Source organism: Convolutriloba macropyga, chromosome 11, assembly GCF_964194025.1.
Source record: "Convolutriloba macropyga chromosome 11, txConMacr16.3, whole genome shotgun sequence".
In the NCBI taxonomy this organism is placed as follows: Eukaryota; Metazoa; Xenacoelomorpha; order Acoela; family Convolutidae; genus Convolutriloba; species Convolutriloba macropyga.
In genome coordinates this window covers 32,255,079-32,282,578 of record NC_134478.1, presented here as the reverse complement: position 1 = coordinate 32,282,578, position 27,500 = coordinate 32,255,079, and the positions used below count along the sequence as shown (strand labels likewise).

The window sequence follows — 27,500 nt, the reverse complement described above, 5'->3', positions numbered from 1 at the left end:
GACTTTTTCACTGCATGATTTTGTGGTAAAAGACAATGGAAGAGAGGTTCAATAGCTGCTAATTGTTTAATAAGAGCATTGAAGTAAGAGCCTGTTGTCAGCTCTAATTTTTTTATTCCTAAGAGTTTGAAGTGGCATTTGTAGAATGATTGTCTTTTCAGCACCTTGATGCTTATTGTAATTTATAAAATGGCGTGCTGGCATTCCTATCGTTGATTATCGAAAAGGTAGTATCTCTTGGTTTTTGAATGTCGACATTTTAAAGTTGTGCTCCAAAAATATGAAGAGCGGGTCATTCTTCTTATTTTGCTGCTTTTACACGTTTTGTTTGCCCTCGCTTCGTCTTGTTCCAAATTAATTGCAGCTTGGTTGTTCGAGTTAATGTGTACCCTGTAATTGTTCCTGTAATTGTTGAAAGCATGCTCTCCTTTTTCCGATCAATGTCTGCTGCTTTCTGAATTGTTTTATTTAATCTCAGATATGTAGACTTGATATGAATTTTTAGTTGACATGTTTTCTGAAACGCTGTCTGATTTGAGTAATTAACTAAGTGTTCACATGGATAGCAGCGTGCTCGTAAGCGGACACAATACCTCAACGCTACCAGGACACTATAGCGGACAAAATGGCGGCGGACATGGAAGGAATTACGGCCCAAATTCCCATACAGGAAATAACCCAAGACGCTCAAGTACTTCATCATCAGCCTATTCTACCGAACAGCATTCATCCATGATGGCCCCAAATCACAACATTAGTATTAGCGGAAGCAATTTCAGCCCTGCAGGGAGCAACACAAATTCGCTAACCTACCCTGATCATTCACAGCAGGAACAGTTACATAACCAGTTCAGTGCCATGGCATTAGCAGCAGCAGGTGCAAACGCCATCAGGATCAAGGCAGCCTACAATGGCAATGTATACATATCCTCCATAGAGTATAACTATTCCTTAGAAGAGTTAGTTGATCACATTCAGTCTATTTGTGGAATCAAACCAAATCCTGCTACTTCATCAGCCTCATCATCATCAGCGCCGTCAGACACCTCAAACAATGCTGGCCGCCCAAACGATACCTCATTACACATGCGAAATTCGTTCTTCTGTAAGTAATCATTCTTGAAGTAACTTCAACAGTGTTAGAGACACTTGATTGATACAAAAACGCCTTACACAAGGGTTCTTTGAATGATATCTAATTTCAAAAGCCTGCTCTCAACAGGATTAAGTCAAAATTTGTTGAATTTTGTCAAGGCTTTCTATTCCGACGCTTCCGAGAAATTGGGAGTTTATTTGTAATATAAACTTTTTTATAAGAAAGCAAATTTTGTCGAAGATTTTGAAGCAATATTTTGCTCAGAATAAATAAACGAGTGAAATAGATCAATCGAAAAATGAAATGAAGTTAGCTGTAAGTAGCAAATAGAGCTCGTGTTGAAAGAAATAAAAACTGCATCAATGTTTCAGCTGGCAATGTAGACACGAGTGGCTGCACTATCAAATGGATTGACGAAGACGGAGATCCTTGTACGATAGAAAGTGAGTTTGAACTGAAGGAGGCCATCAGACAGTACCACGAGAACAAGGACAACGAGATCCGCCTCTATGTCTTTGCCACGAAACCACTTAGGTTAGAAATTAGTTGTTTACTTACTCACAAACGCATTAGCAATCACAAAGTTTGAAGCAATCACATTAGTCCTGTTGGTCTTTCTTTTTTAATAGCCGCACAGCGATAGCTGGGGATATTATTGGCCTTCTCTTGTTTTTTTTTTAAATTCAAAGAATTTGAATTGTATTGGGGCGCTCTTTTTTTAAGATCTGTTTACACATCTTCATGATTTTTGAAGTCAGATTGGAGAAGTTATTTTGGTCACGAGGAAACAGGAAGTGGAGCGAAAAAGCGAGAGGTTTTGCGGCGTGAAATTTGTTCTTTCTAATTTTAAAGTGGAGTGAGAAAACGGTGTCTGAACAACAATTCGCTGTCTCGCTAGTGGTTTTTTGTTCACATGGGGCAATTTCACTTTGATTTTTACTGTTTTTCAATTTTTTGGATCGGATTTTTTCTAAATGGTTTTCCCAATCCATTCATAGTTCAATCTAGGCCTAGTTTTTTTGTTTGAACCAAATTTCCATTTCTCGCTGGTGGTTTTTTGTTCACATGCGGCATTTTGACATTGATTTTCTGTTTTTTATCTGAATTTTTTAGAAAATGTTCTCCCAATTCACTCATAGTCTGTTTTAGGTCTAGTTTCATGTTTCGTCAATGAAAATTCTTTGAATTGTACGTCAGTAATTTACCTGCTATGTTTTTTATTTCGTCGTCAAGATTTTTGTTAAGACCATATGACGTCACAACCACTTTTTGTTCATTCGTTCATGCAATTTCAACTGAAGCGCGTGCGTGACGTCATTTTCCACTCTTAGTCGAGTGAGTTTTTTGTTCATTCGCATGATTAAGTTTTTGTTCTATTAAAAATTCAAGGTTGTTTATGAGCTGCTAATAGAAACAGCAATAAGCTATACAGGTTTTTAATCAAAATTTAACATCTCAGCCCTTAATAACAAAAATATATTTTTTTCGTCTGTCTTTTTAATAGCCGCCGTCAGCGTCTCAAAGGGCTTTTATTTAGGCGCTCTCCTTTTTTTTAATTCGCCTTACCTTTTGATCGCGTTTTTCGTTTTACATAAGTCACGACTTTCACGTTGGATTTCTGACTTACCTCACTCACTGTTTCAACTGAATGGTTTTTTAAATTCTTCACGAGTTCAATTACGCAATGTGAATACTGTCAAAGTCAAAAGAGAAAAATCGAAAGAGACGAGATAAATCGATAGAGCCCGGTCATTGATTGAGAATTAGGTTATCAAAGTTAGTGTTTGCTAGCTGACATTAGTATTAAGCTTATTAGCTTTCATTTTAGAAATTGAATTAAGTATAGTTTTAGAATCCAACTGAAACTGCACGCCGAATTAGAACTTTTTGACACAAAAAGTAAAAGAAAATTCGGGCAATTTATCTCTTCTTTTTTCTTTTTCTGTTTCAATCCCGATACGCGTCAACGACGGCTATTTTCTGGCAATCTGCCAGCTATGTTCTTATTTTCGTTGTAAATTATTTTGTTCTGGCAAAGTAACATGTTTATTAAGATAAGAGGCAAGGTGTGTGCTTCACACGCAAATGATTGAGAGTTCAATCCCCTGCCTCCGTGAAGCTGTCTGTGTGAGGATGAGCTCTTACTTAACCATAGCTTCAGGTTGACCATAACCTGACCAATGTTGGCTGCAATGATGGTACCACGTGAAAGTTTCAGACGCAAAAAAAGTGGCTATAGTCACCAAAAAAAGAGCAATTCTGCTCATAAAAAGATCAGTCTGAAATGTGGGGAATAATAAGAAAAGGGCAGCTGAGAACAGGCCGCTGTGGCCTAATGCTGTTCCGCTGCAATTACGCAGGAACCAAAATTATTATTATTATTCGGTGAATGCTTTGAGATGTGAATTTTACGTCAATTTTAGTATCAACAGCAATAAGTTTATGAATAAATTACTAACAGATTGCAATTCATCTGTTTGTGTATTAAAAACATGCCGAGAAAACACGAAGAATGCCTTGGCGTACCCAGCTGTTGATTGTCCCTCAGTCAGATGTTTTGATTCAACTGAAGGAATTGAAATCTGTTGCGTCATTCAGAATTGAATCGTATGAGACAATTTCCACGAATGCCATGTATTCCCAGTTCTTAAAGCAAGTTACGATGACTTTTTAGGTCCAGTTAACATTTTGTTGCAGTTTATTAATTATATTAAGTTATGCTTTGTTGGGGAACTCATGGTTTAAATCAGTTCTAAGTTTAGTCGATTCTCAGAAATTGTAGGCAATTGATAAACCAGCTGGTCCTAAGTTTTGGTTATCGCCAAGCTAGGCTATACGTTTCAAAGTTTTTCGAACCAAATCTGAGAAGCCCCTGAAAGATTCGAACGTTTATTAATTCCCGTTTCAGCTGAAGATTTTTGCAGGCGCTGCGAATGCGCCAAAAAGTAGGCTCGGAAAGTGCGCGGGCAAATCTTGTCTCAACCGTTATTGATCTTATCCCAAATTCAAGGTACTTTTCTTGAACTCACCACACGGTTGTTATAGTGGAGCATTAAAAATTGAATTTGGACAATTAGATCTAATAATTTTCACCTTGCGGATAAAAAATTTTTGAACGTTTTTGTGTTCTGTAATTAGTAGAGTAGGTTTTGCTCTCGTTATGAAGCAAGCTGTAAATATCAAAACCTACCGCTGTTCTTTTTCTACAAAGTTGTTTTAGAGTAGTTTTATATTTGTATGCAGTGTTCCATAGAACCACTAACTTCCACTAAAATTGATTTTCTGAGATGAGATTGGATCTCAATTTTGTCGAGGTTTTTTCTTCCTGTATGATCTTTTTGGCTTAATATCCAGTTTTCAGTTATCTAAAATATTTATTCCCGCATTTGCTGTGATTCTAGGTATCGTTGTTTACTGAATGTTTAGTTATTAATCTTTTTTTCACTGGTCCAAGTATAGTACATTCATTGAAAAGAAAGGGAGTTTTCTCTTTTATCAATTGCTTCCTTCAATTTTGCTCCTATTGTATTGCTAATAAAATCACAAGCTTGCTTTTTATGATCATCAGCCAGTTGAACCGTTTTTAATTTCAATTGATTGAGATTGGTTTTATGACGTTTGCTAAAAGCGTAAATTTACCATGCAGGTGTCAAAAACAGTGCTTCTACTTTCTAAAATCATATGTCAAGTTTAGCAACGGTTTTCAAAATGTCATGTAATGATTTTGGAACAGTACGTTCTCATATTAAAAGCTTGTACATTTTTCGTTTTTCATTAAGTAATTTATGGAAAATCTGAGATTTATGTCTATATAGTCCCCCAATTTAAAGTGATGCGTTGTTTCTTTGTTCTGGTTGAATTTTGTGCCGTCAAATGATTTTATTAATAAAGAAATTCGCTATTTGGAGGCATCTTTGATGTAGTGTTGAATCTAAACGAACGTAAGGTAACTTCCAGCTTAAATTTTAGAAGTAGCTGGTTTCCAATTTTTTTTTCCAATGAGATTTGAACCAACTTATATTTGTGGCTGTCTATAGCCTTATTACCGAACACTGAATGTCTATTCGCTAATTTTAAGCTTACTAAGTTTAACAAAAGTAAAATAATAGGGAATTGAGAAACTCATTAAAATCAAAAATAAAGTTTACTTTGAAAGATACGCCATAATGCATGAAAACATTTCTAAAGATTTGATGTAGCTATTGATGTTTTGGCATTTGTTTCAGGCCTGGTGAGCCTTGTGAGGGTGAAGTAAAGGACATCTACAGAAGAGGAGCCAGACGTTGGAGGCGGCTATACAAGATTAATGGACACTCGTTCGCAGCCAAACGATTCGGGAAACGTGCTCTCTGTTTCATCTGCCGTGATGTCATTTGGGGTCTGGGCAGACAGGGGTTCCGGTGTGTCGAGTGCAAGATTATGGTCCACAAAAAGTGCCATAAACGGGTGTCTTTCGTGTGCGGCGAGTCTTCATACGATACCATTACGAGGTCTTTTGATATTAGAGTTGTCTGTTCAATCAGTTATATCAAATATCTGTTTTTTACTATCCAAATAGCTGTCATTGCCTATAGCAATTATGACCACAGAACTGTTAAAATTTAATTGTCGGTCAGAGAACTCGAAATTGCTATACCTTGAAAAAATGTTCTATTGTCTTGTGTACCTGATGGTCACTGCTGAAAAAGCATCTATGCTTGTATGGCGAAAGTAATTGAAGTTGTTCCTACAAAATGCTATGTGAGTGAAATTTCCAAGAAATAATTACATCAGATATTATAGTTGCTTGAATAATTCAAGAATTTTTCATCTTATTACGTCATTGTGAGCTATTGCAGTTGTATATTTCCAGATGATTTAAGAGGTGTTGTTTCGTTAATAATCAATCAGTCTTTCATGTGACAATTGGCTTTATTCGTTCACAGGTCACTACCTACCCAGAAAAGGGAAACGGATGACAGAGAAGAGCTGGATGTTGCTCTCTACAATAACAACAATTCTGCTGTTAGGATATCTTACAAGCAGAACGAGGCCAAACCTCCTCTAACAGGGCAGCTTTCAGCCACTAACTCAGAATCGCCTTCTAACAAGAGACCCCAATCGCGAGGACCCGCCAATGACTTCATAGATGCAGCCGGTAAGCTTGCTTTTCTAAATAGCAAAACGTAAGCAGATTGTGAGGGTTAAAATCAGTCGATTTCCGCGCTCGAGAGGACAAAAGCAACGTTAGTCAATGATTTCACTGACAAGTTAAATCACTGATATGTTTTTCATAGAGAAAAATTCTTGCTAATCTGTGTGTTGAAACTTTTCTTTCCTATCGTCCTTCGATGCCGGCGGTGTACAATATCTATCTAGTCAATCAACGCCTCTTGACCAAAGTATTTTATCTTTGCTGACACATCTCTGACTATTTACAATTGTGCTCACAGGTTCTAAGGGTGTCCTGACATCACCTCAACATCGTAATCATCATTCGCCAATGTCATCGGATGTCCACGCTAATAGAGGAGTTCCAAATGGTGGGAAGGGTGCCGGCAGTGGTACTATGTCACCTGCCTTTGCTATATCTCTTGCCGACTTCAGCTTGCTCAAAGTTATTGGACGGGGTAGCTTTGCCAAGGTACGATCCATGTTCCAAAAATAGCAAACGTAGACCTTCAATGCAATGAAGAGAGAATTTTTGTCCGAGAGACTTAAATTAAGTAAAACCTGAAGAAAGGCTCCAGTTTTTTGCAGATTATACTGACAGAATACGTGCAACTTTGAAATGCCAGATCTCTGCGGTTGCAGATTCATATATACCAGATTCAAAATACCAAATTTTCACAAATACAGCGCGCAAGATTTCGAACTTGCAAGTTCGTGTTTCTTGCTGAAGTAACTACGAAGTTCAGGCTCGTTTAATGCCAGATTTTAGTAATTGAAAGGCTAGCCTAACCCTCTCATAACAAAGCATTAATATGGTTAATTTCTGTTGCAGGTCTTGTTAGCCGAGTACAAGAAAACTGGTAAGAGATACGCAATGAAAGTGATAAAGAAGGAGTCTATTCACGACGACGAGGACATTGACTGTGTGCAAACAGAGAAAAATGTATTTGAAATTGCAACTAATCACCCATTCCTGGTTGGGCTGCACTCTTGCTTTCAAACGCCAAGCAGATTGATCTTTGTAATCGAATTCGTGTCAGGTAATTAATCATTGCTGTAAACTAAGCGTAGCTTATTGAAGTATTCATAGTTTGGCTTTTTGTTTCGCTCATAGTTTGATTAATTGCTCTCAAACGAAGTGTGTAGCAATTATATTAGTCATGCTGGTCTTTTTTTATGCGATTTTTCGCTTGACCGATTTTTTGTCTGACCCATTTGACTTTTCCTCCTTAAAAGCGGCATAAACCTCTGGCGCCTAGCGGGCATTAAGTTTCATTAGAGACCATTAGCCGCTTTTAGTAGTCTCTCAAGTGCTTAATTTGGTGAAGCTACTGGGAGGGCCGTAGTTTAAGGTTAAAAGGTCATTTTTAGGAGTTGTTGAGCCCAAAATGTTGCAATTTTTCGTGTTTTTTCGTCGTTTTTAAAATTTTTTGTTGGGCAAGTCTAAAATGGAGGTTGGCTTTAGTTGAGAAAGGTCTTTTGCATTACATACGTTCTTTTTATGACCATTTTAAGAGCAATATGTTTTGGTACTCCAATTACTATGTTTACTAATTTTTACAAATTTTACAAACTTGTCGTTTTGTTCAGCCCTAGATGCCAAGGAACCTCCTCTAGGGTTTGATAATAGGTTACTGCATAGTTTCTAGCGGCAATGCATTGGTTTTAAATTTTTTAACGTCACAAATTTTTGCGTTTTTGAAAAAAACATCGCAATTTTTCATTTTTTTTACATTTTCATTATTCAAGTTTCTCAAGCCCCAGGGGTGAGAAAACCATTTTTAGGGTTTTATAATCAGTTACTGAAATACTTTGTTTTGGCCATGGAATAGTTTTCAACTTTTTAATATCACAAATTTTAGCAATTTTTGAAAAAATTTAAGATTTTTTCAAGGTTTTCGAAATTTGTCATTTTTTAGGTTTCTCCAGCCTCAAGAACCAAGGAACCTCCTCTAGGGTTTGATAATATATTACTCCATAGTGTTTAGTTGTAATGGAATGTTTTTGTTTTGGCACCAGGGTCCAAGTGACCTCCTCCAAGTTTTGATTATAAGCTGCTGAATAGTTTTTCGAGTTACTGGAATGGTTATCAATTTTTTAATAACTCTGAGTTTTAGCAATTTTTTTTGATAAAATATAAATTTTCAAATTTTTGGAAAATTATTTTTGTGATCCCATTTTATGGATCTTTAGGAGCCAGTGAAACTATTTAAGGGTTGAAATAGGGATACTGGATGGTCTCTTGAGGTTCTGAAGATATTGATTCACTAATTTTGCTAAGATTTTGTTAAAATTTGCTATTTGTTTTAAAATTTTTGTATTTGTCTTTTTCTGAGTTTAACGATCTTACTGACCAACAAAACTTTTTAAATCTTGCAGAAGGGTTACATGACAGAACTCGCTACGAGACAGAAGGTTACGAGACAAAAGAATTTGGAAACTTTTCTTTTAAATTTTGCACTTTTGGGTTTTTTCTATATGACTTTATTCCTAACAAGGCTAGAAAACTAAGAAGTTGCAGAGTGGAATCTCATCATTGAAAATGTTCCTGGCTTTCTCTCTCTCTCTCTGTTGTTTGGGGTTCCTTTCCTTCTCTTTTTCGTTCACGTTTTTTCTCTCTCTCTCTCTTTCCTTATCTTTTGTTGATGCAGCACTTCAGCTGCTGTTATGTGGCGTGATGTCATCATCTTTTACCCTCATTACCGCTGAATTAAAGTACAAATGTATGAACAATTTTTATAATCATAAATGACTTAACTAGCACTTTTTAGGAAATCATTGTTAATTACTCTCAAACGAATTTTGTAGCAATTATATTAGTCCTTCTGGTCTTTTTATGCCCGATTAGTCCTTCTGGTCTTTTTGACCGATTTATCTCCTGGGCATTTTACTTTTCGTCCTCAGAAACAGGATAAAGAGGTAGCGCTCAGTGGGCATTAAGTTTCTTAGAGCCTTTCAGCTCACTAGTCTGCAAGTATGCGATTCACGGAAGATGTTTTGGAGACTTATGGCCATGGTGTGAAGGGCGGTTATTAGAATTGATCCCCCGCCCCACCCAGCCCCTCTCCACACCAATCCCCCCAAGCCGCACCTCTACTTATCTTTCAGGCCGTAAGGGCCCCGTGCAGCCAAGGGTTGTCTCCCACCGTTGCCCCCTCCCACTGTTGCACCCCCCCCCGGTGCACCCCTACCCTCCCGCTGCGCTCACCTCCGGTGCCTTCAATTAAGCTATAGCTAGTCTTACAAAACCGTGGCTAGCAACTGATGAAGCCAACCGCTCGCCTGTCGTTATGTTTTTGACCTGTTCACATATTTTTAATGTCAGCTTTTAATGTCAAAAAGTCGTTAGAGGGTCAATTTTAGTCACATTGGACAGGCAAAGGGTGCGAAAAGCGAGTTGCTTGCAAGAGTGAGACGTTTTCTAATTTTGAAATAGAGTGCGAATTTCGGGTTTAATTATTTTTCCGGCCTTTTAAAGTTTATTTTTTCACGTGCCTAAATTGGACATCTGTTTTCTCTTTCGCTTTTTCGGTAATGCAGCTAAAGGCGATGCACGTGTTCATTTTCGGTAATTCTGCTTAGTTGAATGTTCTTAAATCTTTCAGGGCAGAGAAAATTTTTAAAATGAATTAGATTTCTTTCCAAAACAGTTGAGTGTATTTTTAATAGCCGCTGTCAGCCTCTCAACGACTATTATTCGGGCGCTCTCCTTTTTTTTAGTTCGCTTAACTTTTTATCACGTTTTTCGTTTTACATAAGTCACAATTTTCACGCTTGACTTCGACGGATTTCAATCACTGAATGGATTTTAAATTCTTTCACTTATTGAGTTACCTAATTAGTGAATACGGTCAAAGTCAAAAGAGCAAAATCAAAAGATGAAAAGAAACGGGATAAGCATATAAAACCCGGTCATTAAGTCATCGTGCATTAGGTCATCAAAGTTCGTTAAAGCGAATGCTAGCTGGCATTAGTATTTTGCTTAATAGTTTTCAGTTTAGAAGCTGAGTTAAGTGTAATTTTAGAATTTTACCGTATATGCAGAATTTACACAACAAATAATATCACTTTGACACTTAGAAAATTTCTGTCATTTTCTATCTCTCAAGTCCCAATGTGCGTCAGGCGGGTCAACGGCGGCTATTTTCCGGCCATTTGCCGGCTTTGTTTTGTTGTTCACATTTATTTGTTGCTTTTTTGTCTATTCATTGTCGGTTTGATGACAGGTCCCATTGGCTTTTCAATGAGATTATGAAATTTATTTAAAAGTTGAAGTTGATAGCAGTACATTTATTTGGAATTAGCACTGTGTTTTCACAAAAGTTTGGTGAATTTTCACAAAAGAGAGAATTTTTGTCCGAGAGACTTAAATTAAGTAAAACCTAAAGAAAGGCTCCAGTTTTTTGCAGATTATACTGACAGAATACGTGCAACTTTGAAATGCCAGATCTCTGCGGTTGCAGATTCATATATACCAGATTCAAAATACCAAATTTTCACAAATACAGCGCGCAAGATTTCGAACTTGCAAGTTCGTGTTTCTTGCTGAAGTAACTTCGAAGTTCAGGCTCGTTTAATGCCAGATTTTAGTAATTGAAAGGCAAGCCTAACCCTCTCATAACAAAGCATTAATATGGTTAATTTCTGTTGCAGGTCTTGTTAGCCGAGTACAAGAAAACTGGTAAGAGATACGCAATGAAAGTGATAAAGAAGGAGTCTATTCACGACGACGAGGACATTGACTGTGTGCAAACAGAGAAAAATGTATTTGAAATTGCAACTTATCACCCATTCCTGGTTGGGCTGCACTCTTGCTTTCAAACGCCAAGCAGATTGATCTTTGTAATCGAATTCGTGTCAGGTAATTAATCATTGCTGTAAACTAAGCGTAGCTTATTGAAGTATTCATAGTTTGGCTTTTTGTTTCGCTCATAGTTTGATTAATTGCTCTCAAACGAAGTGTGTAGCAATTATATTAGTCATGCTGGTCTTTTTTTATGCGATTTTTCGCTTGACCGATTTTTTTTCTGACCCATTTGACTTTTCCTCCTTAAAAGCGGCAAAAACCTCTGGCGCCTAGCGGGCATTAAGTTTCATTAGAGACCATTAGCCGCTTTTAGTAGTCTCTCAAGTGCTTAATTTGGTGAAGCTACTGGGAGGGCCGTAGTTTAAGGTTAAAAGGTCATTTTTAGGAGTTGTTGAGCCCAAAATGTTGCAATTTTTCGTGTTTTTTCGTCGTTTTTAAAATTTTTTGTTGGGCAAGTCTAAAATGGAGGTTGGCTTTAGTTGATAAAGGTCTTTTGCATTACATACGTTTTTTTTATGACCATTTTAAGAGCAATATGTTTTGGTACTCCAAACAAAAACACGCAAATGTTTACTAATTTTTACAAATTTTACAAACTTGTCGTTTTGTTCAGCCCTAGATGCCAAGGAACCTCCTCTAGGGTTTGATAATAGGTTACTGCATAGTTTCTAGCGGCAATGCACTGGTTTTAAATTTTTTAACGTCACAAATTTTTGCGTTTTTGAAAAAAACATCGCAATTTTTTTTTCATTTTTTTTTACATTTTCATTATTCAAGTTTCTGCAGCCCCAGGGGTGAGAAAACCATTTTTAGGGTTTTATAATCAGTTACTGAAATACTTTGTTTTGGCCATGGAATAGTTTTCAACTTTTTAATATCACAAATTTTAGCAATTTTTGAAAAAAACTTAAGATTTTTTCAAGGTTTTCGAAATTTGTCATTTTTTAGGTTTCTCCAGCCTCAAGAACCAAGGAACCTCCTCTAGGGTTTGATAATATATTACTCCATAGTGTTTAGTTGTAATGGAATGTTTTTGTTTTGGCACCAGGGTCCAAGTGACCTCCTCCAAGTTTTGATTATAAGCTGCTGAATAGTTTTTCGAGTTACTGGAATGGTTATCAATTTTTTAATAACTCTGAGTTTTAGCAATTTTTTTTGATAAAATATAAATTTTCAAATTTTTGGAAAATTATTTTTGTGATCCCATTTTATGGATCTTTAGGAGCCAGTGAAACTATTTAAGGGTTGAAATAGGGATACTGGATGGTCTCTTGAGGTTCTGAAGATATTAATTCACTAATTTTGCTAAGATTTTGTTAAAATTTGCTATTTGTTTTAAAATTTTTGTATTTTTTGTCTTTTTCTGAGTTTAACGATCTTACTGACCAACAAAACTTTTTAAATCTTGCAGAAGGGTTACATGACAGAACTCGTTACGAGACAGAAGGTTACGAGACAAAAGAATTTGGAAACTTTTCTTTTAAATTTTGCGCTTTTGGGTTTTTTCTATATGACTTTATTCCTAACAAGGCTAGAAAACTAAGAAGTTGCAGAGTGGAATCTCATCATTGAAAATGTTCCTGGCTTTCTCTCTCTCTCTCTCTCTCTCTGTTGTTGGGTTCCTTTCCTTCTCTTTTTCGTTCTCGTTTTTTCTCTCTCTCTTTCCTTATCTTTTGTTGATGCAGCACTTCAGCTGCTGTTGTGGCGTGATGTCATCATCTTTTACCCTCATTACCGCTGAATTAAAGTACAAATGTATGAACAATTTTTATAATCATAAATGACTTAACTAGCACTTTTTAGGAAATCATTGTTAATTACTCTCAAACGAATTTTGTAGCAATTATATTAGTCCTTCTGGTCTTTTTATGCCCGATTAGTCCTTCTGGTCTTTTTGACCGATTTATCTCCTGGGCATTTTACTTTTCGTCCTCAGAAACAGGATAAAGAGGTAGCGCTCAGTGGGCATTAAGTTTCTTAGAGCCTTTCAGCTCACTAGTCTGCAAGTATGCGATTCACGGAAGATGTTTTGGAGACTTATGGCCATGGCGTGAAGGGTGGTTATTAGAATTGATCCCCCGCCCCACCCAGCCCCTCTCCACACCAATCCCCCCAAGCCGCACCTCTACTTATCTTTCAGGCCGTAAGGGCCCCGTGCAGCCAAAGGTTGTCTCCCACCGTTGCCCCCTCCCACTGTTGCACCCCCCCCCCCGGTGCACCCCTACCCTCCCGCTGCGCTCACCTCCGGTGCCTTCAATTAAGCTATAGCTAGTCTTACAAAACCGTGGCTAGCAACTGATGAAGCCAACCGCTCGCCTGTCGTTATGTTTTTGACCTGTTCACATATTTTTAATGTCAGCTTTTAATGTCAAAAAGTCGTTAGAGGGTCAATTTTAGTCACATTGGACAGGCAAAGGGTGCGAAAAGCGAGTTGCTTGCAAGAGTGAGACGTTTTCTAATTTTGAAATAGAGTGCGAATTTCGGGTTTAAATGTTTTTCCGACCTTTTAAAGTTTATTTTTTCACGTGCCTAAATTGGACATCTGTTTTCTCTTTCGCTTTTTCGGTAATGCTGCTAAAGGCGATGCACGTGTTCTTCATTTTCGGTAATTCTGCTTAGTTGAATGTTCTTAAATCTTTCAGGGCAGAGCAAATTTTTAAAATGAATTAGATTTCTTTCCAAAACAGTTGAGTGTATTTTTAATAGCCACTGTCAGCCTCTCAACGGCTATTATTCGGGCGCTCTCCTTTTTTTTTTAGTTCGCTTAACTTTTTATCACGTTTTTCGTTTTACATAAGTCACGATTTTCACGCTTGACTTCGACGGATTTCAATCACTGAATGGATTTTAAATTCTTTCACTGATTGAGTTACCTAATTAGTGAATACGGTCAAAGTCAAAAGAGCAAAATCAAAAGATCAAAAACGGGATAAGCATATAAAACCCGGTCATTAAGTCATCGTGCATTAGGTTATCAAAGTTCATTAAAGCGAATGCTAGCTGGCATTAGTATTTTGCTTAATAGTTTTCAGTTTAGAAGCTGAGTTAAGTGTAATTTTAGAATTTAACCGAATATGCAGAATTTACACAACAAATAATATCACTTTGACACTTAGAAAATTTCTGTCATTTTCTATCTCTCAAGTCCCAATGTGCGTCAGGCGGGTCAACGGCGGCTATTTTCCGGCCATTTGCCGGCTATGTTTCGTTGTTCACATTTATTTGTTGCTTTTTTGTCTATTCATTGTCGGTTTGATGACAGGTCCCATTGGCTTTTCAATGAGAATATGAAATTTATTTAAAAGTTGAAGTTGATAGCAGTACATTTATTTGGCATTAGCACTGTGTTTTCACAAAAGTTTGGTGAATTTTTTCATTTTGCCCGTTTTCAGTATTTTGTCTTATCATTGTCTTAATAATGACAGGTTTCTCTGCCTTTTTAATAAGGCACAAGGGAAACTATTTAACGTTTTCAGTTGATGGCTAATGGTTGTTGCGACTTTGACAATGTGTTTTTATAAATTATCAATGAATTTTTGAGTTTTTCCTGCATTTGTTCTTTTTTGGCATTTTGGTTCACTAGTGATAGGAGGTCACATTGGGTTTATAATAAAGCAAAAGTGATCTTATTTATTTTTCGGTTATAGTTAAATTTTTTCACGATTTTGACACAGTTTCAATAAAATAGTAGCTTTTCTGTAGTTTTGCACTTAATAATAATAACGGTTTTCATTGGCCTTCTTTTCCAACAATTTTTTTTAATTCTTTCAGTTTGTGGCTATTAGTTTTTTATGCTTAGACACGAATTGATTCCAATCAAGATCAGCGATTTTTTTATTACGTCATAAATATACATGATAGATACATAGATAGAGAATAACTCCCGCGTTTGTCGGATTTTTGTCACTGTTGCTTAGTGTAATTAATAAAATAATTAATCTGCTTTCATAACTTGCATTTCATAAATTGTATGATTTGCTGAAGAATGTTGATGTATGCATAGTCACCTGTTTATTAACTTCAAATTCAAACACACGGGGAAAAACGAATTTGTTTTTCTGTTTAATAGCCGCGAAGCGATAGCGGGTATTATTGGGGACATTGGGGTTTTCTTTACAATTCAAGAAATTTGAATTGTATTGGGGCGCTGTCATTTTTTTAAAGATCTGTTCACATTTTTGAGGTCAAATTAGAGTAGTGATTTTGGTCCACCGAAACAGGAAGTGGAGCGAAAAAGCGAGTAGTTTTGCGGCGTGAATTTTTGTTCGCTATAATTTTAAAGTAAGTTTAAACGGTGTTTGAACAAAAATTTACTTTCTCGCTAATGGTTTTTTGTTCACATGCGGCAATTTCACTTCGATTTTTTCTGGTTTTTTCGATTTTTTGGATGGAATTTTTGATTTTTTTCTAAATGATTCTCCCAGTCCATTCCTAGTTAATTCTAGGCCTAGAAATTCAAATTTTCCATTTCTCGCTAGTAGTTTTTGGTTCACATGCGGCATTTTGACATTGATTTTCTGTTTTTTAATGGTTTTCCAATTCCCTCATAATCCTTTCCAGGACTAGGTTTTTGTTTAGTCCATGAAAATTCTTTGAATTGTACGTCAGGACTTGTCCTGCTATGTTTTTTTTTAAATTTGTCGTCTCCGTCGATGATTCTTACGACCTGACTTCTTGGAATTGACTTTTTCAATGGCTTCTAGTGCTTTTCAGTTAAAATTTGTGTGCGTGACGACATTTGGTCAATTGCGTGACTTACCTCACTCAAAGAAAATGACTTCTGAACTAACTTAAGGAAATTTTAAACTTTAAATTTTATGAACATTCACTAGTTAATGATTGGCACTACTTAGATGCAAACTATTAATCTTTAACTAGTGAATGTTCATAAAATTTAAAGTTCCTTAAGTGAGTTCAGAAGTCATTTTCTGTGAGTGAGGTAAGTCACGCAATTGACCAAATGACGTCACGCACACAAATTTTAACTGCAAAGCAAATTATCTTAAATTATTCCTTAAACTGTTAATCTTTATCTAAAACTTATGCCCTAATTCTTGAGTATGTCTTGAGTTTTTGATTTCGAATATCAATTTTGAAAAAGCTCTTTTAGGGTTTTTTTCCTTATAGACCGTATGTGTCATTAAATTGACTGTCCGAATCTAACCCAAAAAGTCTAGTGGTCTATTAAAGGACTGGTGGTCGATCTGTCTATCTTATTTCTTTAAATGTTTCAATTCATGGAAGGCCACAAGCGTCTATCGCTAATTTCCGGCAATCTGCCAGCTATGTTCTGACTTTTATGTTTCTTGTTTGTTGGATCATGTGCTTTGTTGACAATTAAAATTCAATTTTGTGGTAATGTTAATAGTCAGTTTTTTATTTGCGCTCAAACGAAGGTTGAAGGAGCTGTATAGGTGCTGTGGTCTTTTTTCAATGCGATTTTTCTTTGGGCTGCCCCTACACCCCTTCATTTAAGCTAAAGCTAGCCTCGCTAAACGGTAGCTAAGTACTGACAAGAGCAATTTGTTTGAGAGCAATTCGCGCGATCTTATTCGTTTGTTTATTTTTGTCTTTGGATTGTAGTTCAGGATGTTTCCGTCCCTTTTTTGTTTCGACCACGTGACAAGAAATCAACGTACGACTATTGGTGACTCTTTCTACTGCAGCTGTATTAGTGTGCGAGATGTCTTTCGTTAGTGCTGTGCGAGATGTCTTTGACTGCATTCTATATAGGGTTGTAGATCATTAGTGTTATAAATTTTTGAGAATGATTGACTTACTTCACCCAATAAAAATGATTTCTGCACTCACTTCATATTTTTATAGGGATAATGTAGACTTTAAATCAAATTGAAGAGAGGTCACCCATCTGTTTTAATCGAGACAAAATTAGTGTTTGAAATTTGATTTGAAAATAGGTACAATTGAAATCAGGACTCCTACATAAATTGTAGTTGCTCTCCCACAAAGTTTGTAGCATTTATCCTATTGGTCATTTTATTCGATTATTTGTACTACCAATTTGTGTTCTGAGTTTTCAGGTAAAGCCCAGAGAGTCTCCACATAAGAGATTCGCCGAAACTGTCTGAGACAAATTCGTACTGTGAGGGGCCGTTATTAGGGTTTGATCCCCTTCAACTCAATCCACCACTTCGAGTTAATCCTGCCTCAAGTTAACTAAAGCTTGCCTCACAAAGGCACACATAACCATTGACAAACCAACGATCGCCAATCGTTTGAGGCCAATTCGCCCGACGTTAGTAGGCTGTTTTTTTTGTCGTAATCTTGGTGATTTCTTAAGCAAGAGATCCTCACTGTGAGTTTTGCTGCTGTTGTCTGACAGTCTAACGGCAATGTTTTTATATGCGGGACTTCATGTCTCAGAGCAATCAACTGTCAGTTTTAACTTGGTGATTAATTGCTCTCGAACGATTGTTGAGGTGGTTGTTTCAGTCGTGGATGTCTTTAAATAAGGCTTAAGTGGACTGCTTGAACGTTTTCAGTTAATTGCTAATGATTGTTGCAATTTTGACAATGTGTTTTTATAAAGTACTATTAATTTTTATTAGTTTTCCTGGATTTGTTCTTTTTGTCTTGGCATTTAGATTCTTTAGTGGCAGGCAACATTGGGTGTATTTTTTTATTTCCTTATGGGGTCATGTGGTTTGTTGACTATGAAAATAAGGTTTTGTAGTCATGTTCATGGCCAGTTATTATTTGCACTCAGAGGAAGTTCGAAGCAAATATATAAATCTTGTGGTCTTTAATGGTATTTTTCACATAACCGAAGCTCGCCCACGCCCTTCAGCTATGCTGAGGCTAGCCTCCCTAAACAGTAGCTGACTGCTGACGACTTCTACTGCTCTCTAGTTGTTTTAGGGCAATAGGCCCGACGTGAGTCGTTTATCTTTAGATTTGTGTTCTTTCGATGGTAGTTCTGGAGGTCTTTTTAAATTCATTATTTTCTTCGTGAGACGTCTTTTATGACTGCTGTGCCAGACTCTTTTGTTACTACATTCTGTATAGGTTATTAGGTCACTAGTTTGATAAGTGTTTGAGACTGAATGACTTACCTCAATAATATGATTTCTGCACTCAATTCTTATTTCTAAAGGGATATGGTAATTTTTAAATCATATTGAATAGGGGTCATCCAACTGTTAAAACTAGATAATCCCACTGTCATCCATCTGTTATAACGAGGTTTCATTTTGTCATTTTTTGTTCTGACCATTTCCCCTTTCGTCCTCAAATACGGGATAAACGGTTAAGCCCAGAGAGTCTCAACATATGAGATTCACACTTTGATACAAATTCCCACTGTGAAGGGCTGTTATTGGGATTTGACTCCCTTCTATTTAAACCACTTAATTCTGCCTCAATTTAACTAAAGCTCGCATCACAAAGGGGAGGTAGTTATTGACAAACCAACTATTGCCAATCGATTGATAACAGTTCGCCCGACGTTAGTAGGTTGTTTTTTTGTCTGTAGTCTTGTTGATTTCGAAAAAGAGGGCCTCGCTGTGAGTTTTGCGGCTGTTGTCGGGCGATCTCGCGGCGATGTTTTTATATGCGTGACTTCATTTCTCAGAGCAATCGGCTGTAAGTTCTAACTTGCGTGATTAATTGCTCTCGAACGAATGTTGAGGTGGTTGTTTTAGTCGTGAATGTCTTTAAATAAGGCTTAAGTGGACTGCTTGAACGTTTTCAGTTGATTGCTAATGATTGTTGCAATTTTGTTAATGTGTTTTTATAAAGTACTATTGATTTTTATTAGTTTTCTTGGATTTGTTCTTTTTGTCTGGGCATTTAGATTCTTTAGTGGCAGGCCACATTGGGTGTGTATTTTTTTTATCTCCTTATGGGGTCATGTGGTTTGTTGACTATGAAAATAAGGTTTTGTAGTCATGTTCATGGCCAGTTATTATTTGCACTCAAACGAAGTTCGAAGCAAATATATAAATCTTGTGGTCTTTAATGGTATTTTTCACATAACCGAAGCTCGCCCACGCCCTTCAGCTATGCCGAGGCTAGGCTCCCTAAACAGTAGCTAACTGCTGACGACTTCTACTGCTCTCTAGTTGTTTTAGGGCAATAGGCCCGACGTGAGTCGTTTATCTTTAGATTTGTGTTCTTTCGATGGTAGTTCTGGAGGTCTTTTTAAATTCATTATTTTCTTCGTGAGACGTCTTTTATGACTGCTGTGCCAAACTCTTTTGTTACTACATTCTGTATAGGTTATTAGGTCACTAGTTTGATAAGTGTTTGAGACTGAATGACTTACCTCAATAATATGATTTCTGCACTCAATTCTTATTTCTAAAGGGATATGGTAATATTTAAATCATATTGAATAGGGGTCATCCAACTGTTAAAACTAGATAATCCCACTGTCATCCATCTGTTATAACGAGGTTTCATTTTGTCAGTTTTTGTTCTGACCATTTCCCCTTTCGTCCTCAAATACGGGATAAACGGTTAAGCCCAGAGAGTCTCAACATATGAGATTCACACTTTGATACAAATTCCCACTGTGAAGGGCTGTTATTGGGATTTGACTCCCTTCTATTTAAACCACTTATTTCTGCCTCAATTTAACTAAAGCTCGCATCACAAAGGGGGAGGTAGCTATTGACAAACCAACTATTGCCAATCGATTGATAACAGTTCGCCCGACGTTAGTAGGTTGTTTTTTTTTGTCTGTAGTCTTGTTGATTTCGAAAAATAGGGCCTCGCTGTGAGTTTTGCGGCTGTTGTCGGGCGATCTCGCGGCGATGTTTTTATATGCGTGACTTCATTTCTCAGAGCAATCGGCTGTAAGTTCTAACTTGCGTGATTAATTGCTCTCGAACGAATGTTGAGGTGGTTGTTTTAGTCGTGAATGTCTTTAAATAAGGCTTAAGTGGACTGCTTGAACGTTTTCAGTTGATTGCTAATGATTGTTGCAATTTTGTTAATGTGTTTTTATAAAGCACTATTGATTTTTATTAGTTTTCTTGGATTTGTTCTTTTTGTCTTGGCATTTAGATTCTTTAGTGGCAGGCCACATTGGGTGTGTATTTTTTTATCTCCTTATGGGGTCATGTGGTTTGTTGACTATGAAAATTAGGTTTTGTAGTAATGTTCATGGCCAGTTATTATTTGCACTCAAACGAAGTTCGAAGCAAATATATAAATCTTGTGGTCTTTAATGGTATTTTTCACATAACCGAAGCTCGCCCACGCCCTTCAGCTATGCTGAGGCTAGCCTCCCTAAACAGTAGCTAACTGCTGACGACTTCTACTGCTCTCTAGTTGTTTTAGGGCAATAGGCCCGACGTGAGTCGTTTATCTTTAGATTTGTGTTCTTTCGATGGTAGTTCTGGAGGTCTTTTTAAATTCATTATTTTCTTCGTGAGACGTCTTTTATGACTGCTGTGCCAGACTCTTTTGTTACTACATTCTGTATAGGTTATTAGGTCACTAGTTTGATAAGTGTTTGAGACTGAATGACTTACCTCAATAATATGATTTCTGCACTCAATTCTTATTTCTAAAGGGATATGGTAATTTTTAAATCATATTGAATAGGGGTCATCCAACTGTTAAAACTAGATAATCCCACTGTCATCCATCTGTTATAACGAGGTTTCATTTTGTCATTTTTTGTTCTGACCATTTCCCCTTTCGTCCTCAAATACGGGATAAACGGTTAAGCCCAGAGAGTCTCAACATATGAGATTCACACTTTGATACAAATTCCCACTGTGAAGGGCTGTTATTGGGATTTGACTCCCTTCTATTTAAACCACTTAATTCTGCCTCAATTTAACTAAAGCTCGCATCACAAAGGGGGAGGTAGCTATTGACAAACCAACTATTGCCAATCGATTGATAACAGTTCGCCCGACGTTAGTAGGTTGTTTTTTTTGTCTGTAGTCTTGTTGATTTCGAAAAATAGGGCCTCGCTGTGAGTTTTGCGGCTGTTGTCGGGCGATCTCGCGGCGATGTTTTTATATGCGTGACTTCATTTCTCAGAGCAATCGGCTGTAAGTTCTAACTTGCGTGATTAATTGCTCTCGAACGAATGTTGAGGTGGTTGTTTTAGTCGTGAATGTCTTTAAATAAGGCTTAAGTGGACTGCTTGAACGTTTTCAGTTGATTGCTAATGATTGTTGCAATTTTGTTAATGTGTTTTTATAAAGCACTATTGATTTTTATTAGTTTTCTTGGATTTGTTCTTTTTGTCTTGGCATTTAGATTCTTTAGTGGCAGGTCACATTGGGTGTGTATTTTATTATCTCCTTATGAGGTCATGTGGTTTGTTGACTATGAAAATTAGGTTTTGTAGTAATGTTCATGGCCAGTTATTATTTGCACTCAAACGAAGTTCGAAGCAAATATATAAATCTTGTGGTCTTTAATGGTATTTTTCACATAACCGAAGCTCGCCCACGCCCTTCAGCTATGCTGAGGCTAGCCTCCCTAAACAGTAGCTAACTGCTGACGACTTCTACTGCTCTCTAGTTGTTTTAGGGCAATAGGCCCGACGTGAGTCGTTTATCTTTAGATTTGTGTTCTTTCGATGGTAGTTCTGGAGGTCTTTTTAAATTCATTATTTTCTTCGTGAGACGTCTTTTATGACTGCTGTGCCAAACTCTTTTGTTACTACATTCTGTATAGGTTATTAGGTCACTAGTTTGATAAGTGTTTGAGACTGAATGACTTACCTCAATAATATGATTTCTGCACTCAATTCTTATTTCTAAAGGGATATGGTAATATTTAAATCATATTGAATAGGGGTCATCCAACTGTTAAAACTAGATAATCCCACTGTCATCCATCTGTTATAACGAGGTTTCATTTTGTCAGTTTTTGTTCTGACCATTTCCCCTTTCGTCCTCAAATACGGGATAAACGGTTAAGCCCAGAGAGTCTCAACATATGAGATTCACACTTTGATACAAATTCCCACTGTGAAGGGCTGTTATTGGGATTTGACTCCCTTCTATTTAAACCACATAATTCTGCCTCAATTTAACTAAAGCTCGCATCACAAAGGGGGAGGTAGCTATTGACAAACCAACTATTGCCAATCGATTGATAACAGTTCGCCCGACGTTAGTAGGTTGTTTTTTTTGTCTGTAGTCTTGTTGATTTCGAAAAATAGGGCCTCGCTGTGAGTTTTGCGGCTGTTGTCGGGCGATCTCGCGGCGATGTTTTTATATGCGTGACTTCATTTCTCAGAGCAATCGGCTGTAAGTTCTAACTTGCGTGATTAATTGCTCTCGAACGAATGTTGAGGTGGTTGTTTTAGTCGTGAATGTCTTTAAATAAGGCTTAAGTGGACTGCTTGAACGTTTTCAGTTGATTGCTAATGATTGTTGCAATTTTGTTAATGTGTTTTTATAAAGCACTATTGATTTTTATTAGTTTTCTTGGATTTGTTCTTTTTGTCTTGGCATTTAGATTCTTTAGTGGCAGGCCACATTGGGTGTGTATTTTTTTATCTCCTTATGGGGTCATGTGGTTTGTTGACTATGAAAATTAGGTTTTGTAGTAATGTTCATGGCCAGTTATTATTTGCACTCAAACGAAGTTCGAAGCAAATAAATAAATCTTGTGGTCTTTAATGGTATTTTTCACATAACCGAAGCTCGCCCACGCCCTTCAGCTATGCTGAGGCTAGCCTCCCTAAACAGTAGCTAACTGCTGACGACTTCTACTGCTCTCCAGTTGTTTTAGGGCAATTGGCCCGACGTGAGTCGTTTATATTTAGCTGGCTTTTTATTCTTTCCATGATAGTTCTGGAGGGCTTCCTTCTTTAATTCATTGTCTTCATCGTGAGACGTCTTTTTTTAGTGCTGTGCCAGACTCTTTTGTTACTGCATTCTGTGTAGGTTATTAGGTCACCATTGTGATAAGAGTTTGAGACTGAATGATTTACCTCAATAATATGATTTCTGCACTCAATTCTTAATTCTAAAGGGATATGGTAATTTTTAAATCATATTGAATAGAGGTCATCCAACTGTTAAAACTAGGTAATCCCACTGTCATCCATCTGTTATAACGAGGTGTCATTTTGTCAGTTTTTGTTCTGACCATTTCCCCTTTCGTCCTCAAATACGGGATAAACGGTTAAGCCCAGAGAGTCTCAACATATGAGATTAACAGTTTGATACAAATTCCCAATGTGAAGGGCTGTTATTGGGATTTGACTCCCTTCTATTTAAACCACTTAATTCTGCCTCAATTTAACTAAAGCTGCCATCACAAAGGGGGAGGTAGCTATTGACAAACCAACTATTGCCAGTCGATTGAGAACAGTTCGCCCGACGTTAGTAGGTTGTTTTTTTTTGTCTGTAGTCTTGTTAATTTCGAAAACTAGAGGGCCTCGCTGTGCGTTTTGCGGCTGTTTTCTGGCGATCTAATGGCGATGTTTTTTTATGCGTGACTTCATTTCTCAGAGCAATCGGCTGTAAGTTCTAACTTGCGTGATTAATTGCTCTCGAACGAATGTTGAGGTGGTTGTTTTAGTTGTGGATGTCTTTAAATAAGGCTTAAGTGGTCTGCTTGAACGTTTTCAGTTGACTGATAATGATTGTTGCAATTTTGACAATGTGTTTTTATAAAGTACTACTGATTTTTATTAGTTTTCCTGCATTTGTTCTTTTTGTCTTGGCATTTAGATTCTTTAGTGGCAGAGCACACTGGGTGTATTTTTTTATTTCCCTATGGGGTCATGTGGTTTGTCTCCCTAAACAGTAGCTAACTACTGACGACTTCTTTTGCTCTCCAGTTGTTTTAGGGCAATTGGCCCGACGTGAGTCGTTTATATTTAGATTTTTGTTCTTTCGATGGTAGTTCTGGAGGTCTTTTTTAATTCATTATCTTCTTCATGAGACGTCTTTTGTGACTGCTCTGCCAGACTCTTTTGTTACTACATTCTGTTTAGGTACTTAGGTCACTAGTTTGATAAGTGTTTGAGACTGAATGACTTACCTCAATAATATGATTTCTGCACTCAATTCTTAATTCTAAAGAGATATGGTAATTTTCAAACCATATTGATTAGAGGTCATCCAACTGTTAAAACTAGGTAATTCCACTGTCATCAATCTGTTATAGCGAGGTTTCATTTTGTCAGTTTTTGTTCTAACCATTTCCCCTTTCGTCCTCAAATACTGGATAAACGGTTAAGTCCAGAGAGTCTCAACATATGAGATTCACAGTTTGAGACAAATTCCCACTCTGAAGGGCTGTTATTGGGATTTGACTCCCTTCTCTTTAAACCGCTTAATCCTGCCTCAATTTAACTAAAGCTGGCATCACAAAGGGGGAGGTAGCTATTGACAAACCAACTATTGCCAGTCGATTGAAAACAGTTCGCCCGACGTTAGTAGGTTGTTTTTTTGTCTGTAGTCTGGTTTTCGAAAACTAAGGGGCCTCGCTGTGCGTTTTGCGGCTGTTTTCGGTCGATCTAGCGGCGATTTTTTTATATGCGTGACTTCATTTCTCAGAGCAATCGGCTGTAAGTTCTAACTTGCGTGATTAATTGCTCTCGAACGAATGTTGAGGTGGTTGTTTTAGTTGTGGATGTCTTTAAATAAGGCTTAAGTGGACTGCTTGAACGTTTTCAGTTGATTGCTAATGATTGTTGCAATTTTGACAATGTGTTTTTATAAAGTACTATTGATTTTTATTAGTTTTCCTGCATTTGTTCTTTTTGTCTTGGCATTTAGATTCTTTAGTGGCAGAGCACACTGGGTGTATTTTTTTTCCCTATGGGGTCATGTGGTTTGTCTCCCTAAACGGTAGCTAACTACTGACGACTTCTATTGCTCTCCAGTTGTTTTAGGGCAAGTGGCCCGACGTGAGTCGTTTGTATTTAGATTTTTGTTCTTTCGATGGTAGTTCTGGAGGTCTTTTTTAATTCATTGTCTTCATCGTGAGACGTTTTTTTACTGCTGTGCCAGACCCTTTTGTTACTGCATTCTGTATAGGTTATTAGGCCACTATTGTGATAAGTGTTTGAGACTGAATGACTTACCTCAATAATATGATTTCTGCACTCAATTCTTAACTCTAAAAGGATATGGTAATTTTTAAATCATGTTGAATAGAGGTCATTCAACTGTTAAAATTAGGTAATCCCTCTGTCATGCATCTGTTATATCGAGGTTTCATTTTGTCAATTTTTGTTCTGACCATTTCCCATTTAGACCTCAAATACGAGATAAACGGTTAAGCCCAGAGAGTCTCAACATATGAGATTCACAGTTTGAGACAAATTCCCACTGTTAAGGGCTGTTATTGGTGTTTGACTCCCAACCATTTAAACCACCACTTAATCCTTCCTAAATTTAACTAAAGCTGGCCTCACAAAGGTGGACGTAGCTATTGACAAACCAACGATTGCCAATCGCTTGAGGACAATTCGCCTAACGTTACTAAGCTGTTTTTTGTCTGTAGTCTAGTTGATTTCGAAAACTGGAGGGCCTCGCTGTGAGTTTTGCGGTTGTTGTCGGGAAGTCTAACGGCGATGTTTTTATATGCGTGACTTTTTTCTCAAAGAAATTGGCTGTGAGTTTTAAATTTAATTGCTTGATTAATTGCTCTCCAAACGAATGTTGAAGTGGTTATTGTTTTCGTGTAGGTCTTTTTAAATTCAAAATGTTGACCGTTTTTTCCTATTTTTGTCAAAAGAAACGAGTTAAAATCGGAGAACGCGAGGGCACTCAGTCGCTTAGAAGAGCCTTAGACGAGATGTGAACTCTTAGAGCTGTAGTAGGCGCTAAGTGCACGGTTCAACGAAGTTGTGCCCTATCCTTTGTGTCATTCCTTTTTCAAAAAGAATCGTAAATAACTTAATTCACTCTCTAAATGGACTTGTTTTCTAACATTGACTCATCTTTTAGAACGTTGAATTCTGTTTGCGATCGTTGAAGTTTAGCTTAATTTCTAAGACAATAGTTAGGCGCTGTTATTAAAGGTGAACAGGTCATTTTGGGAAGTTGTGTTCCCATAACATTCCCCCTCCTCCATATTCAAATCATTGCAAACATCAAACATTGCCCCCACATACATACCGCCCGCATTACTAGCTACCCCCTCACCACGCCTACCAAACTTCCCCACCCCCCATCACATACATAACCCCTCATCACTTTCTTGCCCCCTTCATCCATCAACCCCTTCACCAACCCACTCCCTTAAAATTCCGTCTGCTTTTTGTTCAAAACTTTTTTTGTTCTATTAGGCAATTAATTTATTTCTCTCGCTTTTTTAGTTCGTTTTATCTAGAACATCTGATCTTTTCCATTGATATTTTTGATTTACGATTATATTGCACACGATTCTTTGGGTGGTTTCCGGTATTCTGTCGTCTTTGGAAAAGTTCTGCTTGACCGTTTTGACTTTTCGAATGTTTTTTGCGTCCATGACTCTCGTTTTGCGGGATCTAAATTTCTCTAATTCACAATATTCAGCAGCTGAACTCATGTGGCGGGAGATTACTTCTAGAAGTCAACTGAAAAGTGCGCCGGATTTGGTGTAATCTTTTTACTTTAAGTTTTATTAGTGGTTATGGTGGTATATAATAACATCTAATGACGTCATTTGAAACCCCCCTCCCCCTAGTGAATTTAGTTACTCCCCCATTGTTTTTGGTTCTTATTGAAAATGGTGCCGACATTCTACGCAAGAAACCCTCCGAGTTGATTGATTGCTTTATATTCAAAGTTGGAGAAAAATGTTGGTCACAACACTGAACTGCATTTGATTTCTATCGTAGTTCTATCATGTGTTTGAATTAATTATTTTTGACAATCAGTTAACCGGTGAAAGTAATTGAAAAAACTCAGTTTTACGTTATTCTGCTCAAGCATTTTTATCTGAGGCATTTGTAATTAAAATGAGCATCTAAAGTGATAATTGTTTTTAATAGCTGCCGTCAGCCTTTCAACGGCTATTATTCAGGCGCTCTTTTTTATGACTCGAAGAGCATCGGCGTGGCATTTTTAATTGCTCTCAAACGAAGTTTGTAGCAATTATAATAGTCCTGTCGGTCTTTTTTATGCGATTTTTAGCTTGACCGATTTTTCGTCTGACGCTTTGGACTTTTCGTCCTCAAAAACGGGATAAACAGGTAGCGCCCAGCGGGCATTAAGTGCTCTTAGAGCCTTTCAGCTCTGTCTCAGCTCAAACTGTTTCGGAGACTTATACTTATGTTGTGAAGGGCGGTTCTTAGAGGTTGACGACACCCCCACTGTTGACCCCCCATTGCCCCACCCCCCCCCACTGCGCTGTTGCCCCCCACCCCACTGTTTCCCACGCCCCTCCCCATCAGACCCGCGATGTACCCCCCGCCTCCCGTGGCTACTGACCAACAACCAATCGCTAAAAACACGCAATTTTATACTAATTTTCACAAAGTTTTTTTAAAATTTTTGTCATTTTTTG

General features: G+C 37.3%; 1 protein-coding gene across 1 annotated transcript in view; it reads left to right on the top strand.

The window, feature by feature from the left end:
• Positions 1-475: 475 nt before the first annotated feature.
• The window catches only part of LOC142349791 (protein kinase C iota type-like), a 35,657-nt gene continuing 8,632 nt past the window's right edge, over positions 476-27,500 (top strand). Inside the window, exons 1-6 of the mRNA XM_075401563.1 lie at positions 476-1,105; positions 1,468-1,630; positions 5,323-5,586; positions 6,022-6,233; positions 6,529-6,719; positions 7,080-7,287. Of these exons, the coding sequence (XP_075257678.1) occupies positions 559-1,105; positions 1,468-1,630; positions 5,323-5,586; positions 6,022-6,233; positions 6,529-6,719; positions 7,080-7,287 (1,585 nt within the window). The 5' untranslated portion in view covers positions 476-558. The remainder of the gene's footprint in view (positions 1,106-1,467; positions 1,631-5,322; positions 5,587-6,021; positions 6,234-6,528; positions 6,720-7,079; positions 7,288-27,500) is intronic.